Genomic DNA, 15,550 nt, shown 5'->3' on the forward strand with positions numbered 1-15,550 from the left:
TATTGGCTGAAAATCAATCTTTATTAAACTAAACATTTAATTATTCAATTTTTTGTTAGGTATTTATATTTTAAGGTCAAAAATTTAACTGTAGTTTTAAACTTGGTCTCTTTTAGTTGATCATTTTAATATGTGGTTGAAAATTCAAATACATTTGGTTAACAGTTCCATTTTATTTTTGGTTGAAAATTAATTTTTTAAATTAAAAATGTAGATAATCAATTTTTTGTTTAAAATTTGTAGTAAAAAAATCAACTATAGTTTCAGAATTGATTTCTTTTAGTTGAACATTCTACTATGTGATTGAAAATGCATGCTTGTTTCCGAAAATTTGTCTTTTTTGGTAGAAAATTAATCTTCTTGGCTGGAAATTCAAATATTCGAGTTGAAAATTAATATTTTAAACTATATGTGGTTAAAAATGCATTTATTTAGTTGAGAATTGGTATTTTTTCTTATGAAACTCATCTATTTAGTTGTCTTTGGAAAACATTTCGTCATAATTGGTTCAAAATGCAACTGGAACAAAAATATTTTTGAATTTTCTTAAGAATTATCGGGAAATTATATTTGTACAATCTTAAAACCAATTATAGCTAAAAAATAAGTAATTATTTCAAATTTTTATTTATTTTTTTATTAAAATTATTTTCCCCATCAAATTGAAAAACTACAGTTTTAATCAAAAAAAATTTTATTTTCTATAAAAATAATTGTTCATTTTTTCCCTCAAATTAAAAAACCAAACGCGCGCTACTCTAATATAAAAAAATGCGATAATTGTTATCTGGAGGGCCCGGAAGCACCACGCCGTCCCTGAAGTAGCCGCGAGGCAAATTCAGGGTTATTTCCTCGCCAAAATCCACTCTCGCCTTTGCCTCAGGAATAAAATCGAATAAATTGACTGGCCTCTTGTCCACTCTTGTATTCGGTTATCGCGCCTCGAGAAGGAGAGATCAAAAGGGTGACAAGTGGCCAAAGAGGCTGAGAAAGTCGAAATTTCTTTGGACCAACTTTAACCTCAAAACCTCTTCTGACCTCCGGGAAGTGCCGGGAAGTCGAATCTGAACTTTGAATCCCGAAATATAAACAAGATAAAGTGAAAAAAAAAATAAAGATAAAGGAGAGCAAGAGACCGACAGAGGAATTTTTCCCCTCTCGTACCAGTTGTGACCAGTTGAAAGTTCCTAAGCCTCACGCAACTCGTCACACTTCGCGATCGTCGTTTCTACCACGCTTTACAGTTTACAGTTCGCAGGTCGCGTCAAATCCTCATTCGATTCCCGCCTCAGCAGCGGGAATTTTCATCCAGCAATTTTCAACGGTAAATCCACGTTGTTCCTACTCTTCCCCGAATAATTATAATTTTTCCAATTTCCCACTCTTTTGGGAAAATCGAGTGTCGCTTGAATTAAATGCGGTCTCGGGTTGTTTCATAACCTCCAAATTCCTCGTGGATGTCGCGGGGTCAAGGGAGGCGTTTCTCTTTTTGACAGCTAAAAATACGGGTTTAGATGAAAGTACTGAATGATCGAGTGCGACAGCTATTTCGGATTCTATGAGCAAAGTGTACATCATCTGCCTCTTTCTCAAATTTCCACCAAAAAATCGCGAGAAAGGTTGTGAAATATCGAGACACGAAATCTAGCAGACGCTTCTGTCATAATACTCGCTTTTTTTAGGGGGTTTTCCGAAACTGTTCAAAGTTGACGGGGAGGAAGTTTTTGGGATCTGTAAGTTTTGAAAAAAGTGCGAAGGGAGAGAAAATGGAAGAAAAGTGTTGACATTTTTGAGGTTATGTTCGTTCTCTGATTGACGTTTGAAGTGAAAATGAGCAATGGTTTCTACCTGAGGAAAAAGTGTTGAGATTTGAAAAGTTTGAGAGAAGCCAGGAACGTACGTATTATATCTATTATCTTTACCTTTTTCTTGTGGATTTTAGCAAACTTGAATGCTTTCTCTTCGGGAGGAGAGGCGAGTCGTTTTATTCCATTTTGTGACCTCTTATGGCGGTTTGGGTCTCAAAATACATTTTAGAGTCATTTTCCCGAAATTCTTTTTCTAGAGACTGAGATGTTTTTTATAAGATTTATTTGCAGAAGTTGGGATACCTTTAATCTGGCGTCTTATCATTTTATTGATGTCACGTGCTTTTCGCGATCTTTTGAAAACATGGAAGGCTCCGGATTAAAAAAAATTAAATTAGAATAAAAAGAATCTTTTTTAAGAAATGTAAATTATAGACTTTCAAATTTTTAAGTTTTAAAATAATTTGCATAAGGATCTATTCCAATTGTGGTCTTTATAATTAGCAGTCATTGTTTTTAACAGAGTTTCAGTAATTTCGAAACGATAATTTTCTCCTACGAAATAGCAGCATCACGATAAGAAATACAGTTAACAGTAAACATTACAATGCGGGATACTAAATATATTTTAATATTAGTGCTTTTAAATTTGAATCCTCTTAATTTATTGTTGATTCCTAGGCCTCGGACTCAACACACTATTGACAATTTTTTGGGCGATGCCACTATTTTACTACTATTTTGAATAATTCAACTATCATTTTGAAATATTTAACTGTATTAGTTAAATTTTCATTAAAAAAAAGAATTTTAAACAAAACAATCACGTTTTCAAACAAATATATGAATTTTCAGTTACAATAATGAATCTTTTTATCAAAGTAGATGAATTATCAACGAAAAATGTAATAAACTTGATAAATCTATCAAAAACTAACAAACTTTCTAAAAAAAAATTAAATTCATACAAAAAAACACGAATTTCCACTAAAATAGTTGAATCTTCAACCACACTGATGAATTTTCGACTAAGAAGATTAATTTTCTGCTAAAAAAGATGAATTAATGTTTTCAACAAAGTAGTCTCACTTTTAACCAATAAGTTTATTTTTAACAAAACATAATTTCTAAAAAAAATATAATAGTTGGTATTTCAACTAACAAATATTTTAATTTTGAATAAAAAAAGAGTTAAATTCACCCAAAAAAGGGAAATTTCAACGAAATATTCAAATCCACAACCAAGGAGATCAATTTTGAACTAAAATGATGATGCTTTGAAGATCAAACCTACACATTAAATTTGTAACAAAGTAGTTCACTTTTTAACTACATAGTTTAATTTTCAACCGAAAAACATGAATTCTAAACGAAAAATGTAATAGTTTATACTTCAATTAAAAAAGATTTTGCATAAAAAAACAGATAAATTCATACAAAAAGCCGAATTTTCAACAAAATAGTTGAATCTTCAACCAAAACAGATTAATTTTGAACAAATATGATGAGTTTTTAACAGCACATTTTTTTTAATGAAGTATTTAAAATTTTAACGAAACAGTTTAATTTTCAATAAAAAAAATAATTCTCAATGAAAAAAGTGATAGTTAATATTTCAATTAAAATTACGATTTTTCAACTAAAAAAAGCAGAAGATTTTCAATAAAAATAAAACGAATATTGTACAAGACTGTTAAATTTTCAAGCCAAATTGACGGATTCTCTACAAAAACATTTTCTTTTTAACCTAGGAATTTGAATTTTCAACAATAAGTGTAATATTTGATATTTAAACCAAAAAATATTGTAATTAAAAAAAAACCAGTTGAATATAACCAAAAAACATTAATTTTCAGCAAAATACTTGAATTCTCAACTAAAACAGATTGATTTTCAACTATACAATTGCATTTTTAATAAAAAATGTACTTTCTGCCAGAAAAGGCGAATCGTTATCAAAAAACATTTATTTTATACCAAATAGTTAAATTTTTAACCAAGCAGAGTAATTTTCTACCAGAAAAAACGAATTTTCAATAAAAGACGTCAATTTTTAAACAAATGGTACAATTTACAAAAAAATGCGGACATTTTTAACCGAATAGTGGATTTTTCTACAAAAAAGACGAATTTTCAACAGAATGCACCAATTTTCAACCTAATAGTTGTATTTTCTGTTAGAAAAGACCAATTTTTCACGAAATACGGACATTTTTAATCAAATTGTGGATTTTTCTAAAAAAAAAACAACGAATTTTCAACAAAACCCACTAATTTTTAACTTTATAGTTGTATTTTCTAAAAAAAAAACAATTTTCAAAAAATACATAAATTTTTAAACAAATAGTGTTTTTGCAAATTTTTTCAATAGTTATTTCGTTTTTCTAAACATTTTTTAGTAAATAGTAGAATTTTTAAATTAAAAAACATACATTTTCAACCAACAATATAATAATTAAATTATGACCGTTGAAAATTAATTTCCAATAAAAAATCAACAAAACAGTTGAATTTTGTACAAAATATTTGAATGTTTGTAAAAAAAATACAGTTGCATTTCTAACCCGAAAACTTTGATTGTCCACAAAAAAGACTAATTTTTAACCAAAAAGTTATTTTTTTAACCAAATTGTTTAATTTTCAAACCGCAAATTAGAATTTTCTACAAAACAGTTAAGTTTTCTGCCCGAAAACGTGAATTTCCACCAAAAACTTAATTTGTTACCGAAAGAGATTAATTCCTAACCATATTGTACTATTTTTAACGGGAAAAAAAGAAATTTCTGCAGAAAAAGATACATTTTTAAACTAAAAAAAGATAAATTCTCAATAAAACAGTCGAATTCAAACCCCATTTTTGTTTGAAACACAATAATCAACGAAATAAATTTATGTTTGGCAGGCAGTTGAAAATGGCAGCACATTTTGTGACGGTCTGTGTTTTCTGCGTTTTATGCGCGGCACATACCTGTTCTGCCCACACGGATATTTCTCTGCCAAGCCCCGAATCTTTTGAAACAGAATACGCTTCGATTCATGATGATAAAGAATTAGAATCCTCTTATATTCTCCCCAAAACTAGATTACAACAAAGAAATGTTGAAAACGTCCAGAATGGAAAATCTCCCTTTTTTAAGGAAAATGATCAGCACACCTCGAGGAAATCGAGGATATCGAGAAAAGATACTGAGACCATTCAAGAAGAGACAATTCACGGGAGTGATGTTTCTTCTTTAAAAAATTTAGAAATTATGGAAAGACTGGGCCAAGTCGCACAGAAATCCTTGGGTGAAAAAACAACATTGAGGGAGAGATCAAAGAGGCACGTGGTACTCAACGAGAAATATTTTACGAAAAAGGTTTTTCAAACTTACGGAAATGGAGAAAATATGACGATGGATGGGTTTGAAAAGTTACTCAGGAAACTAGGATTAATGAAACTCGTCATGGAATTGGAGGAAACGAGTAGTACTGAAAGTTCAATAGGTGAGAAATCTTTTCAACTTAATAATTAATCAAATAATTAATCAAATATAAAGATAAAACAATATTATTATGATTACAAGTTTAAATTGTACAGTTTAATAACTTAAGAAAAAAATTGAGTGGGAATGAATTTGAAATTTCACTCCTAGTTCTTGCATGATTTTATTTTTACCGTCATTTTTTTCCCGGAATAATTTCGAAAGGGGCTTTGTTAAGTGGAAAGTTAATTAAAAAATATTCAGCTACTAATGCTTTTTCGAAAATTTTCAGTTATATTTCCATTTTTAATTTCTAGGATTTGAAAGATGTGAATTTTTAATTTTAAAAGCTATTAATGTGATATTTTACCATTTTCAATTTTAAACGGTCTAAATTTCGAAATTCTCGACTTTTACTTTGTAAAATAGAATAATTTTCAATTTTAGAGGCGCAATATAGTTTAAATTGTAACAAAGTACGTCTGTTGATAAATATTTGCATTGTCAGCTAAAAAAAAAAAAAAATCCATTAAAAATGGAATAGACAAGATTTTAGTTCAGGAAATTAATTTTCGACAAAGTCAAATTTCTATCAAGTAGTTGCATTTTTTTACCAAAAATTTTAATTTTCAATCAAAAAGAATGATATTTTTATTTGAAAATATTAATTTTCAACAAGAAACAAAGAAGAATTTTTAACAAAGGAGTTCATTTTTCAATCGAATAGTTGAACCTCAACGAAAAATGTAAAAGCTTACGTAAGAACCAAAAAAAATTTAGTTTATATCAAAAACATTTTAATTTAACCAAAAAAGATCAATTTTCTACCCAAACACTTGAATTTTCAACAAAAAAGATGAAGTTTCAACGAAGAAGATACATTTTTCACGAAAAAATACGATTTTCCAACAGATGAGCTTTCATCTAAAATGATGAATCTTGAGTAAAAAAATGAAACTTTAACAAAACAGTTCAAGTTTCAACTAAATAGTAGAAAGGGCAAAAATTCTCGAAATTAATTTCTGCAATTTTAAAATAATTAAATTTTAAAGTTATTTGCCACGATTTTCGCGTTTTCGGGATCATTTTTCCATGAAAAAAATTAGCATAACCAAATTTATATATTCAGGTTAACATTAATTATGTCACGAAGCATTGGTTTAAATCATTTTTGTAATTCTAAAATACAATTATTTTCAAGAGATACAGTTTTCAAAGATTTAAAAATGAAACCAAACGATTTTCATTCTTTTGATATACAATTATTCTGTTTTAAATACCTTTAATTCAAAGTTGTTTAATTTTAAACAATTCTCGTTTGAAATAATTTAATGTTGAAAGTTTAAAGCTGAAAAAATTGTGCAATTTACAGTTTTTAAATATTTTAAAATGAGTAATTAATAAAACTTTTATAATATTTGAAATAGTTCTGAATTTTTTTATATAATAAACTAAAAAGGTTAAAGATTTACTCGGAATTAAAAATTAAAACATTGTAATTGTAACAGATTTGTGCAATTTTATTATTTTTACTGAAACAATTTTTTTTAATAAAAGAAACAGGAGTAAAAAAAAGACTATTACATATAATTATTAATTTTGTATCTCCAAACATTTTCAAGTTGATATCAATTTCACCTTCTTTTAAAATATTTCGTGACTAATTTTGTTGAGTTAGTAAAGGTTAAAAGAGCCCTTACGTTGCGAATCAACTATGAACTTATCAAATATTTAATAGCAGATCAATCAAGGGGGTAAATTTATTCGTCTTTCAAGTTCAGTCCTCGAATCAAGATCAAACTTTCCAATTAACAGCGGAGCTTCCCGCGAAAATTGGGACACGTGAAATTGCTCTGATTAGTTTTAATTTAACGAAGGAAACGCGGCGAAAGTCTCGGGACAAAGGTTCAAGGTCACGTAGGCGACGTTTCTAAAAGTTTATGGATCGCTGCACAAAACCTTGAGAAAACTTACCGAACTCAGGTCTCAGATTCAACGAAAATTAATGAAAATTTTTAAAAATAGACAAAGTAAATGTTTTATAATGACATTTTATGTATTGGTTATTTTTTTAGTTTGTGATAAATATGAAAAATTCGTTTCTCAAGAAAAAAAATCTGCACGCTACGCTCGATGTCCACTGTAATTTTGTGATTGTGAATTCTCTTTTGTTAAAGCTCTTTCGGCTCTAACGAACATATTCTCACCACGTATCTCGTGCTTCGTCTCCTTTTTCCAAAAATTTAATTTGTTTATTTTTAATCTTATTTTTCACGATTGAAATAAAATCTACTCGTCCTATCTAAAAATGATCAATAATCAATTTATAGATCTTTTTAGGCCAACAACTTTTGTCTGTTAAATTTAGTTCGTACCTTGTGTCGTTTTTTCAAACAAAAAATTAATATTTTTATTTTGAATGTTATTTTTTACGACTAAAGCAGAAACTACGTGTCATATCAAAAATTATTCATGAAAAATTTCAATGAGTTTTCATTATTTTTTGAAAACGTAACTTTTGTCTATTTATTTTATTCATAGCTAATGTTTTATTTTTTTTGTAGCCGTTTGTCAAAAAATTTAATTTTTTATTTCTCTTGTTTCAGACGTATTAAACAAAAATTGCGCAACCTATACAAAATAATTATTAAAAATTTGTAGCTCTTTTTGGATAAACAAGTTTTGTCTCCTTTTTTTTGTAACTTGTGTCGTTAGTTCAAAAGTTTTTTATTTTTTTTTTATTGTTGCTTTTTACGTCTAAAAACAAAAACTACGCGTCCTATCGAAAAGTGATTTAGAACAAATTTGTAGATCTTGTTGACTTTTTTTCATATCATGCGTTGTTTGGCTAAAAATGTTCATTTTAGTTGGTTTTTTTGGATTTTTAAAATGCTCTAACTTTTCAATTTAACAAAAACCTCTGTTCTAATCAGTTTTCAATCAAGCATAAAAGAATCTCTTTCAATCTTTTTTAAATTGAAACAAACAATGAATACTGTTCAAATTTAATTTGAGTGAAAAAAATGAGAGTCCTCTTCGAGTATCTTAAAAAAAAAGAAAAAGAAGGCTTGTTCCAATTCAATTTCAATTAAACAGAAAAGAACGCCTCCTTCAATATTTTCAAAGAAATAATAATAATAACATCTTTTCAATAATTACTAAAAATAAGAACCCCTGTTCTAAACTAATTTAAATTAAGCAAAAAAGAATCCATCTTTCAACATTTTCAAACATAAATAATAAATCTTCCAATTCTTTTTAAATTTTGTAATTAAATAAAAAGGTTCTCTATTTTCAACCTCTTTTCAATAATTATTAAAAATAAGAACCCCTGCTCTAAAATAATTTAAATTAAACAAAAAAAGAATTCATCTTTCAACACTTTCAAACAAAAAATAATCTTCCAATTTGTTTGAAATTTTGCTATTCAACAAAAAAGGGTCGTTGTTTTCAACCTCTTTCAAATAATTATTAAAAATCAGAACCGCTGTTTTAAACTAATTTAAATTTAACAAAAAAAGAATCGATCTTTCAACATTTTCATACAAAAATAAAAAGGGTCGCTGTTTTCAACCTCTTTTCAATAATGATTAAAAATAAGAACCCCTGCTCTAAACTAATTCAAATTAAACAAAAAAAGAATCCATATTTCAACATTTTCAAACAAAAAATAATCAATCTTCCAAATTGTTTAAAATTTTGCAATTCAATAAAAAAGGGTCGCTGTTTTCAACCTCTTTTCAATAATTATTAAAAATAACAACCCCTGTTCTAAACTAATTTAAATTAAACAACAAAAGAATCCATTTTTCAACATTTTCGTACAAAAAAAACGGATCTTCCAATTCTTTTCAAATTTTGTAATTGAATAAAAAGGGTCGCTGTTTTCAACCTCTTTTCAATAATTATTAAAAAAAGAAACCCTGTCCAAATTCATTTTACGATTAAAAAAAAAAATTTCTCTTCAAAACTCTTGAAGATTGAAAAAAGAACCCCTCTTCCAATCCAATTTCAATTAAACAAAAAAGAATCCCTCTTCCAACCCCTTTCAGATAAAAAAGAAAGAACTCCGGTTCCAATGGTTTTCCAGTTTGAATTAGATAAGAAAAACCCCTTTCCCATTGAACAGAAAAAACAGTGCTTCCAGCTCTTTTCAACTATTGAACAAAAAAGAAACCCTGTTCGAATTTATTTTATACTTGTCAAAAAGAATCCACCTTCGAAAATTTTGGAAGCAAAAAATAACAGATCTGCCAATTTTTTGAAACTGACCCGAAAAAGAATCCCTGTTTTAATCGTTTTTAGTAAGAAATCTCCAAAAAAGTCCTCCTGTAACATCAATTTTCAAACAAATAGCTTAGTTTTCTACCAAATTGTTGAATTTTCTACAAAAAAGTTGAAACTTCAACAAAAAAGTTAATTTTCAACCGAAAAAAATTAATTTTTTTACCAAATAGTTACATTTTTATCCAACAAAGGTGAAACTTCTACAGAAAGAGATGAATTTTCAAACAAAAATGTTGAACGTTCAACAAAATAGTTGAGTTTTCAATCAATAAAAATTTTGTAATCAAGAGAAAAAAATGTCAATCAAATGGTTGAATTTGCAAGCCAAATAGACGATTTTTTAAGGAAACAGTTGAATTTTTAACCATAAGTATGACTTAAAAAAGATTGAATTTTCAACGAAATAATTTAATTTGAAACCAAATAATAAAATTTTCAATAAAAAGATGAATTCTTAAAAAAAATTATAATAGTCGGAACTTTCAACCGAAAATAGTTAGATGTTTTATTGAGTTCTAATAATTAATTTCGCATTTAAGTGGAAAAACGAGAAATATTGAGAAAACATGAAATATTTCATGGTATTTTCAAAGATTACTAGAATCTTTTAATAGAATTCAATAATTTAAAGGGATTTTAAAGATTTCAGGGTATTTTAAAAACTTCTAAGGCATTTTTAAGAGCTTTGGATTAGAAATATTTTAGGGAATTTAAAAAGATTCCAAGAAATTATTAATTACTTTCAATAATTTGAAGGGATTGAAAAACGTTTAAAATATTTTAGGACAATACATTTACTAGAATTTTAGAATATATGGAACGATTTTACAGGACCTATAAGGTTTTAAAAATATTTTAAAAAGATTTCACTAGATTTTATAAGATTTTCGAGAATTTCAAGAAAAATCACCATAGAATTTAATGGGATTTTATAATATCTTAGTGGATTTCAAAGCATGTATTTATGAGAAGTGAGGTATTTTGTAGGGCTTCTAAGATTTAAATAAATTCGAAATTATTTTTTGGAACACACCTTGCATACTTTTTAATTTTGTTTTTTTAATTAAATTGAATTCTTTTTAATTTACACTCAATTCTGCTTAATTCAGTGGATTTTCTTGGATTTTGAAAACTTTGTATTTAATTGATATTTTTAAATTCCTTGGAATTTTAAAGATTTTTACCAATTTTTAAGGTATTTCAAAAGATTTTGATTGATTTCAGTAATTTAATGGGATTTCAAAAGATTTGAAATATTTTAGAGTATTTTAAAAGATTTTCAGGCATTTTCAAGGGGTTCAAACAATTTTAAGGGGGTTTTAGGATTTCTGGAAGTATTAAATTTCATAGAACTTCACAGGGTGTGATACTATTCCCATGGACTTAAAAAATGTATTCACAAGAAGTGAGGATTTCGTAGGTTTTCAAAGATTTAAAGAGATTTTAAAATATTTTTTCAATTTACTTTGAATTCGCCCTAAATTATTTTTAATTTATTATGCATTCTTTTTAATCCTTTTGAGTTCTTCTAAATTTACTCAATTTGATGAATTTCTTAACATTTTTTTGTTTTTTGAAATCTTTTTAATTCGTCCTAAAGTCGTGGAAATTTGATCAAATACGTTTCAATGTCCTTTTAATTTTACTAAACTCTTTTTTATTAATTTTCTCCAATTTTTTAAAATTCTTTTGAATTTAATTTGAATTATTTTGTAGTCATTAGTCACTTTTTTTGTAAGAAATCAGTAGGGTTTCAGAGATTTAAAATTAATTCTTGGATTTCATCCTGAATTCTTATTTATTTACGTTAAATTCTTTAAAAAATTTTGGAGTTCTCTTTTTTTAATTTACTTAAATTCTTCTAAATTCACTCAATTCTACCTAATTCAATGGTTTAAAAAAAATGTAACCGTTTTTATTTAATTGATCCTGAAGTCTTTTAACCATGCCATGAATTCCTAGGCATTTAATCAAATTCTTTTGATTAATTTTGCATTATTTGATAATATTAGGTTAGAAAACTGTAAATTTTGCTTAAAAAGTAAAGTTAATCTCTCGCTGGACACTTTTTAATTTCGGACTATACACTTATAAATTCAGACTGCACATAAGTTTAATACTTGGAAATTTGTGTAACACTGTTTTCTCACTATTTTATCAAATTTGAGACACTGCTTACACTATTTTTGATCTCTGAAGTGAGTCTTGAGCCCTGAAATGTCAATTCTCAGGCACTTCAGTTTAAATTTAAAAAAAAAGTCACAAGACATCATTTCAATAAATGGGAAAAGAATGCGAGGATGACACTGACAGAGTTCGTGTATGAATGGCTTGATTTAGTGCCAATAATCTTGATTAGAAGTATTTAATGGCACTTGAGCCCAGGCATTTGATAGTCTGAATAATTGACCCATCGAATTACTCATTGACTTCTTCCAACTTGAACGATTTCAATCATATGTTTTATACTTTGTCATCTTTTCTGATAGTGTGAAAAAGATTATCCAGAACATGAGTTTTGTCAGTTCCTGATAAAACTTGTTTGTCAACAATTCACGTTTTTTCTTCTTTGCTTTCTTTCTGAACTTTTTTATTTCAGATTCAAAGTGAATTGCGATAACACATCAATTGTAAATACCCACTTAGAGGAAAATTGCATCTTTCAAGTATATACATTTTTTATATAAATAAAAAAAAATCAATTAAAAGTTGCACAAATGTAAGGCAATGATTTTTCCATTTGCCATGAAGAATAATTTACGTGATGAAAATGAAATTTGATACTATCAGTGACTGCGTAACGCATTCGTGTAATTCCAGTTGCGAAGATAAGAAAGCTTTTCTTAAGACGTCTGACATAAGGTTTATGTTACAAGGCTTCTATTATCATCATTGAGTCGGAAATAAACATTCCTACCAAGTATTTTCATAAAAGCAGCTGCTCGAGGAGAAGCTGAGTTCGCAATATAAATTCTCTTTATTCCTCTTGTAATTAATATGAATTATAGAAAAATCGGTGATTTGATTAAAACCCGTTCTCTTCTTTTGGCTTATCTTTTTTTTTTGGTATTTCAGATAGTGCCAAGGAGTTGCATAGGGTCACGGAATCTAGTGTCGATTCTAACCAAAGGGTAAGTTCTGAAATTAATTAAAAATTGTCAGCAATAACACATAATTTTATTGAAAAGAGATTTAATTCTTAAATGGGCAATTTGTGAACTTGAAAGAAATAATTTATTCGTAGCAGTGTGAATTAAGATTTGGCTGAAAAATTCCAGAGATTATCGGTGGTTTGAATTTGAAGAGTTGAATTTTTCTCTCGATATCTTTAATCGAATTGGTATTGAAATTTCAGTGCTTGAGCAGTAAAGAATTACTGAGTACCTTATCGCAAGACGCGTCATATAAGGCAACGGCGAATAATAGTACAATATTACCTGACTGGTTGTTCGAGAGGGTTTGTCCTGTTCTCATTTATCACTTGGCTGGAGAATCAAGTGAAAGAAACGGCTGCGTTCAAATCCCAGAAATTTATACGCCTGCCGCTGTCGAAAGCTATGAAAGTGAAGAAATGGCGCGAAATATGTTTCAAGGTGCGTTTTTACAACTGAATTATTCAATTTCTTCTCTAAAATTCAAAGAAATCATTATTATATGAGATGGGAAAATAATGGGAGCATTTTATATTTTAACGGTTGAAAATTCTCTTCTTTTAAAACTGAACATTAGAAACAGTAATGAAATTGTTTCCAGTTTCCTGTTTGACATTTTGGATGAATTTATTTTCGACTTTTTGGAAATTGTTATTCATATAACTTTTATTTTAATGCCATTTTGATAAAAGGAATACAATAAAAAGGGCCTTGTTATAGCCTCTTTTTGAAATTAAACGTTAAATAATTTTACATTCAATTTTTAAATAATCAAAAACGTTCCGATCCCTTTTCAAATAAATTGAAAAACTATTTTCTAATCCCTTTTCAATTAGTGAAAAAATGGCGTTCCAATCAATTTTCAGTTTTAAAAAACAAACTGGTTCCAACCCCTGTTCAATTACAAAAACCATGTTCCAATTCATTTTAAATTAAAGAAGAAAAAAACATTTCCAACCCCCTTTTCAATTACGGAAAAAACCATGTTCCAATTTATTTAAAAATAAAGACAAAAAACTGTTCCAATTTATTTTCAATTCAACAAGAAACCCTGCCCCAAACTTTTTTTTTTAATTATGGAAGAACCATGTTGCAAACAATTTTCAATGAAATAAAAAATGATGTGCCAATCAATTTTCAATTAAGCAAAAAAAAAACCCCTATTCGAAAACGTTTTCAATTGAGCAAAAAACCACATTCTAATCCAATTTCAGTTTAAAAAAATACCGGTTTCGAAGTTTTTTCTATTACGGAAATAACCATATTCTAATTCACTTTCAAATTAGTTTGAAACTCTGTGCTAACCCCTTTCCAATTACGGGTAAAACCATATTTCAATTTATTTCCAATTGGCCAAACAAATGGTCAAAAACTGCGTTCCAGTACATTTTTAATTTTAAAAAACAATCCGGTTCCAGTTTTGTTTGTTTATTTTGATTTGTGAGATTTTTCAATTTATAATATTTTTTTGAAATAAACCCAAAAAAATAGTATAAATATATAGTTTATAGCTATATTATATAAACGATCATATAGTCAATGGAATATGAAAGGTTTATTAAAAAACTATAACCTTAATTTATTTTTAGAAACTGATACGTTAAAAATCCCTTTTCAATATGAAAAAAAACCTCGAAAATTCATGGCCCAATTCATTTTCAATTTTTTAAAAATCCGTGTTTCAATACATTTTCAATTATACAAGAAACGCTGTTCTAATAAATTTGCAATGGAATGAAAGAAAGCGGTTATAATCCATTTCCAATTATACACAAAGTGCTATTCCAATCCCTTTTCATTTAAACAAAAAATCCTTTTACAATAAATTTTAAATTATACCAAAATCCTTATTCTTTTTCAATCTGAATTGATAAAATAAAAAAAAAACCTGTTTCAACCTCTTTTTAATTAAGCAAAAATCATGTAGCGATCAATTTTCAATTGGACAAAAAATCTTGTTCCAACCTCTTTTTGTTTTAACAAAAAAAAAACTTTATACTCTATTTTCAATTATTTTCAATTAAATCGGAAAGCCTATTCCAGTTACATTTCAGTTAATCAAAAATTCTGTTCCAACCGCTTTTTAATTAAACAAAAAACCTTGTTCCAATCCGTTTTCAATTGAAGAAAACAAACCTGTTCTAATTAATTTTTAATTAAACAAAGAAAAAAATCTATTCCAATATGTTTTCAATTAAACAAGAGGCGATGTTTCAATGAATTTTCAGTTGAATAAAAAAACCTGTTGCAGTCAAATTTTAATTAACAAAAACCCTTTTCAATTAGGCGAAAAATTGTTTCAATCCTTTTTCAATTAAACAAAAAGCGCTGCTCCAATGAATTTTCAGTTAAAAAATCTATTACAGTCCATTTTTAATTATTCAAGAAACCCTGTTCTAAACCCTTTTTATTTAAACAGAAGCCCATTCTTATTTAAACTAAAAACACTATTTCTTTTCAATTTTAGTTAATCAAAAAACCCTGTTCCAATCCATTTTCAATTGAAGAAAGCAGCAATGTTTCAAACCCTTTTCAATTGCGAGAAAAAAATGTTCTAATCAATTTTCAATTAAAAAAAAAGAACGCCTACTCCAATCAATTTTCAATTGATAAAAACTCTTATTTCAGACCATTTTCAATTTAACGAATAACGCTGTTTAAATCGATTTTCAGTTAACAAAACGCCCAGTTCGAACCCTTTTTTATTTAAGCAAAAAACCGTGTTCCAATCTATTTTCAATTTAAAAAAAACTTGTTTCAACCACTTTTTAATCAAACTAGAAACGCTGTTCCAAACAATTTCTTTTCAAGTAAATAAAAAATAAAATAAATAAAATAA

At 27.5% G+C, this 15,550-nt stretch overlaps 1 protein-coding gene across 4 annotated transcripts in view; it reads left to right on the plus strand.

Moving 5' to 3' along the window:
- Positions 1-837: 837 nt before the first annotated feature.
- Positions 838-15,550, plus strand: part of LOC117179112 (zinc transporter foi) — a 39,689-nt gene continuing 24,976 nt past the window's right edge. Inside the window, exons 1-5 of one of the 4 annotated variants that reach the window (XM_033371897.1) lie at positions 838-1,619; positions 1,683-1,896; positions 4,711-5,294; positions 12,635-12,690; positions 12,915-13,152. In XM_033371897.1, coding sequence (XP_033227788.1) covers positions 4,721-5,294; positions 12,635-12,690; positions 12,915-13,152 — 868 coding nt within the window. In that variant the 5' untranslated portion in view covers positions 838-1,619; positions 1,683-1,896; positions 4,711-4,720. Of the gene's footprint in view, positions 1,897-4,710; positions 5,295-12,634; positions 12,691-12,914; positions 13,153-15,550 lie in introns of all 4 variants that reach the window. The other 3 variants (XM_033372665.1, XM_033371099.1, XM_033373223.1) reach the window with 3 other exon arrangements.

This window comes from Belonocnema kinseyi, chromosome 1 (genome assembly GCF_010883055.1).
Source record: "Belonocnema kinseyi isolate 2016_QV_RU_SX_M_011 chromosome 1, B_treatae_v1, whole genome shotgun sequence".
Classification (NCBI taxonomy): domain Eukaryota; kingdom Metazoa; phylum Arthropoda; class Insecta; order Hymenoptera; family Cynipidae; genus Belonocnema; species Belonocnema kinseyi.